The 4,636-nt window shown below is 53.4% G+C and overlaps 1 protein-coding gene across 1 annotated transcript; it reads right to left on the reverse strand.

The window, feature by feature from the left end:
- Positions 1-1,874: 1,874 nt before the first annotated feature.
- On the reverse strand, positions 1,875-4,070 carry LOC142568189 (solute carrier family 22 member 7-like). The gene has a single exon (XM_075678242.1). It carries the CDS (start codon positions 3,971-3,973, stop codon positions 2,123-2,125), a length of 1,851 nt encoding a protein of 616 aa, XP_075534357.1. The 5' UTR covers positions 3,974-4,070; the 3' UTR covers positions 1,875-2,122.
- Positions 4,071-4,636: the final 566 nt, after the last annotated feature.

Consider the following 4,636-nt stretch of genomic DNA (forward strand, 5'->3'; position numbering starts at 1 on the left):
CGGGTGCTCGGCATGATTATAAACAAGCGATGGGGCAACGGCGAGACCATTTGCCGCCTTACAGCCAAGATTACCAACGCAATACGTCTCATCAGACGGGTCGCAAACTACAAGGCCGGGATGAAGGAGCAAAGCATGATTCGGCTTGTGCACTCATTCGTAATCAGCCACGTCCCCTACGTTGCAGCCTTCCACAACTGGTTGCAGTGTGAAAAGAATAAGATCAATGCCCTTATACGACGAGCTTACAAGGCGGCGCTCGGACTATTCAAGTGTATGAACACCAACAAGCTCCTGAGCCTGGGGTTACACAATACCCTCGAGGAAATTGCGGAAGCGCAACGGACCGCCCAGCTGGAGCGGCTCTCTATGACCCAAGCTGGCAGGCGCGTACTTCAGTACTTCGGCTTCACGCCTGGGGCGAAAAAGGCGAGTAGCGACGTTCCTGTCCCGGACGGGACCCGGCACCGGATTCGGGTAGACCTCATCCCGAGAAGCATGAACCCGGAGTTTAACAAGGAGACAAGAGCGGCGAGGGCCAAGGCCCTCTTTGACGTTCACGCCAAGGACGAGCACGCAAAGTTCGCGGATGCAGCAGAATATCAGCGAGACAGCTCGGCGTACGTAGCTGCGGTCATCGACGCGTGGTCCGGCGCGCGACGAGGGCAGCGGCGAGCTTACGAGTCCATTGCCCTGGCCATTGCCGACCCCGAGTGCCAGACGGTGTTGTGTGATTCGCGAAGTGTAGTGTGGAATCATGCCAAAGGCAAAGTTTGTGGCGAGGCTGTGTGCGTTCTGTGCTCGACTGACCTGCAACGAGAGAATAGGTATGTTAAAATCAAGTGGTTCCCGGCGCACGCGGGCAACGATGCGTCGGAGAAGCACGATAACCACAACGAGACGACACACGCAGTGGCGCGAGCGCTAACCAACCGCGCCGCTGCAACCGACCGTCCAACATGGTGTAGTGCCAAGGACCTCATGACGACATTCAACGAACTTAAACAGTTTCACCGTCTGGCTCGAAGGACTTTCCAACCCCCGCACCCGGGGCTTAACCGAGCGGAGGCGGTGCTGTTCAGACAATTACAAACTGGTTCCTTACCCACCCCAGTGTTAATGAATCATTTGTACCCGAAAGTATATGTGAGTGATGTGTGCTGCGTGTGCCAGCGGGAGAGGGCCACCCTGACGCACATCTTATGTGATTGCACCAAGTTCCCCGACGAAGCTTCGACAAGTTCAACGATTCCGCCGTGACTCGCGGCTGCGGCGGAATGCTACGACCTCGAAATCTAAACCGGAGCCGTCCAGCAGGTCTCGGCGGCCCTTGCAAGACAAAGACCGAACGAAACCGACGAGACTGTCCCCCTGAGTGCGACCGACCGCGGTAGTATAACAAGCGCTGGAGTTGAGTAGAGACCACCCGCTGAGAAGACGTCCGGGGCCCGCGTCGCGGCGCCATTTAGTCATGGTGCTGTTCTGCAGGCGACTAAATAAAGTTCTTTCTCTCATTGAATGGCTCGGTGCACATTAGTTCTATATTTACCTTACTAGGGGAACTTCGGCGCGGTGGTAGTCCGACCATTGTCGAAATCAGTTCGGACTGTAGTCTTCAATTTGAAGTTAGTTACATTCGTAGGCCGAGGAACAAAGTCGCCTTTATCGGGGAATCCCTAATCCACGTAATTTTGGTCAAGGTAGTACGCATATATATGTGCGCGTGGTCATATCATGTGTGCATGCGTTGACGTGCAAATTCGCAATGCAAAAAACCATGCTTTTTCCATTCCCAACGTGCAGCCTGTAATTCTGAAGTAAGTTTCAGTAGTCTCGTGGTCAAACACACACAACAACTTTGAGAGGGCCAATGCTTTAGCTGTCGAAAGGATAAAATTATATTTGCCAGATATGGAAAACGCTCACGAAGCACACAAAAATACTCTGTGCCGTCAAAACAGATAGGAATTAAGTTAGAACTCAAGTTCGTGAGTTTCATTGTTACGAGTGCGAAAGAACATTTAAAAGCATAATTACAGCAGACCAAAACACAAGAAGCGACTTTTTGATGTAGCCAACAGGACATCGCGCCCAGTAATTTCATACAAATATTCCTGTGGCTTCATTCCAGCATTGGCCAGGTTTGGAATCGACGTGACACTTTAAAACTGTCAGGACTTTTGCTGCCACCAGTCCTCCCACTCTTCCTGCTGGATGACTTGGAGCTCTCGCTTCCTGTCTTGGACTTCTTGCGTAATATCCTCTGTACGAGGGTTCGTTTCATGTGATGCATGGACATCCTGGAGAAGTCTGAAGCGCGCCTGGCCACGATTCGTGCTTCTTCCACCACTGTCGTGCGTGGCAGGACGCGGATGACGAGAAGGGAGAGGAAGAGGAAAAGTCCCGCTACGGCGAACACGAGGTCTTCGTGTCCGGCTGGCTTCAGGACGAGGGTCATTGCCGCGCACATGGCCGCGACACGCCCGAAGGCAAACGCCCAGCAGAAGACACCGGCTCGCACTGCCGATGGAAAGAGTTCGAGGACGTAGGTGTAACAGTGTACAAGGATTACGTTAGAGACACCCTTGGACAGGACGAGTAAAGTCTTTGTGATCATGATGTATCCACCGCCCACAGCCACACTCAGCGCGCATTGTATGGTGCCCGTCAACAGGAAGCACACGCTGAGAACTCTGACGAGTGCGACGCCGGTCATAAGGAAGTGCATCCCCGCGTACGTCGCCAGTGTGATGACAACCGTGAAGCACGGGATCCAAAATTCGTTATACGACGCCGTCGAAAAGGCGCCGAGGTGAAATATAAAAGACATGGAGAAGCAAACGGCAAACATGGCCAACGCTCGACGCCGGAGGGAGCGATAGTCGACCAAGTCTTCCGTATCCGCACCTTCGCGACTTGCGTGGTTCGTGATCTGTTCTCTCAGCTTCTCCACGAGACAGGCCGTGACAGGAAGTGGGAAATTGTTGGTTTCAGCAGCCTCCATCATGAGTGCTTCGGCCGCGTCCAGTCTTCCTTTCGCGACGAGCCATCGGGGCGACTCTCGAGCGGTAGACAAAGCGGGGAGCAGGAGAGACATCGGGGCCAGGAACATCACCTGCTTCAGACGCCAGTCGATGACCACCGGTTTGAGAATGACACTCCAGACCTCACATAACGTGATGCCCAGAACCGCCAGGAGGAGCAATTGCTGCGGCCTGTGCGCGTGCGTCATCACCTCGAACGGGATGAGGCAGGTAAAAATCATGTGTACCGCGACGCTGGCCCCGGTAAGGAACCGCACCACAGCGTAGCGCACGTAATTTGTGGGCGCGATGGTGCACACCGTGCAGGTCACTAATGCTGCGGCGGAGGACAGGAGCATGGCTCTCCTTCCGACGTAGTCAACGAAGACTCCGGCCAGGATGAGCGAAACAACGGCGCCGGCGTTCTGCAGCGCGAGAAGGGTGGCCGGAAGCAAGCGTCGGTCGCACACCATGTTCCAAGAGCTCACCGCACTGGCCTCGGCCGATCTAACGTCGTAGTCCCACTCTTCACAGGGCACGTCGCGTGGGTCGCTGGTGTTTTGGAAACATCGGCTGTGCCACTCGTCGGCCCCGGTTAGAACAGCGCCGGTCTTGTGAGGCTCAGCGGAATCGCCGTGTTCAGCGGGTGGCTTGCAGCGTTCGTAAATGCGGCAGCGGCTGAAGCGCCCATCGGCCTCGATTGGTATGGCAATATTCTTCCAATCGGCTGCAGAGATGTTGAATCCGGCGAGCGGCTTGCACCAATGGTCGATGTCACCTGTGACAAGGGAGATCACCACGGTTTGGCAATTAACCGAGAAAAGTCCCAGAAGAATGAGAACGAGCATCCTCGTCTGGAAAGGGCCGTGACCAAAGGCTTCCTCGCAGTCAAAAGATTCGCTTGTCCGGAGATCGGCGCTGGCCAGTCGCTGGGGGAGGACGACGTCCATCGCCTGGTTCTCAGATGTCGCTCTTCGGGGTTTGTAGTGTGTTGCGGTATCCAAAGAGACGATTCCAGACGAGAGCTAGCGATGCGGAGGGACCGAAACAAACACTTCTTCTTCTTCATCAGCTCGCGCACTTCACAGTCTATCACAGTGTCGCGTGCCTTTGTACGGCGTTTGCATCTCCGCTTTATACTTGGCGAACGAAAAATAGTTTATTTCGCTTCATCCTTTAATAAGGCGATTACCATAATTATCCTAGGAACCTGTCTCACTAGTCTGGTGTGCTCTTACCTTAATGTTATTCCATGATTTTCTTTAAAAACAATATTCGGTGGAGCTCCTGTCATGATCAATGCAGGCGTTCTTTCGAATAACACTGAAGCAAAGTAGGGACACACTGTCTTGTTGCATTCTTCCCTTCTATGTAGTCGATTTCGCTCAATTTTCTGGTACGGACATCTTCACTCTTTTGTTGCTCAACCATCCACGTTCAATGCGCGCTATTCGGTTCATTTCATCAATTTCTTCACGCTCGGCTGTTCATTATGCTGGCTTTTCCACTTCTCTGTAGTTGACTTCTAAAATTTTATGATGCCGATATGTAGCACTTTGGTTCTTCTTTTGCTTGTCTATCGGGGCGCCTACTCAGAGGCACATACCCATTGT

The sequence above is a fragment of the Dermacentor variabilis genome, unplaced genomic scaffold (genome assembly GCF_050947875.1).
Source record: "Dermacentor variabilis isolate Ectoservices unplaced genomic scaffold, ASM5094787v1 scaffold_17, whole genome shotgun sequence".
Classification (NCBI taxonomy): domain Eukaryota; kingdom Metazoa; phylum Arthropoda; class Arachnida; order Ixodida; family Ixodidae; genus Dermacentor; species Dermacentor variabilis.

Excerpts from the sequence above, each read along its gene's own strand:
- LOC142568189 (XM_075678242.1), bottom strand. The coding sequence starts at position 3,973 with ATGGACGTCGTCCTCCCCCAGCGACTGGCCAGCGCCGATCTCCGGACA.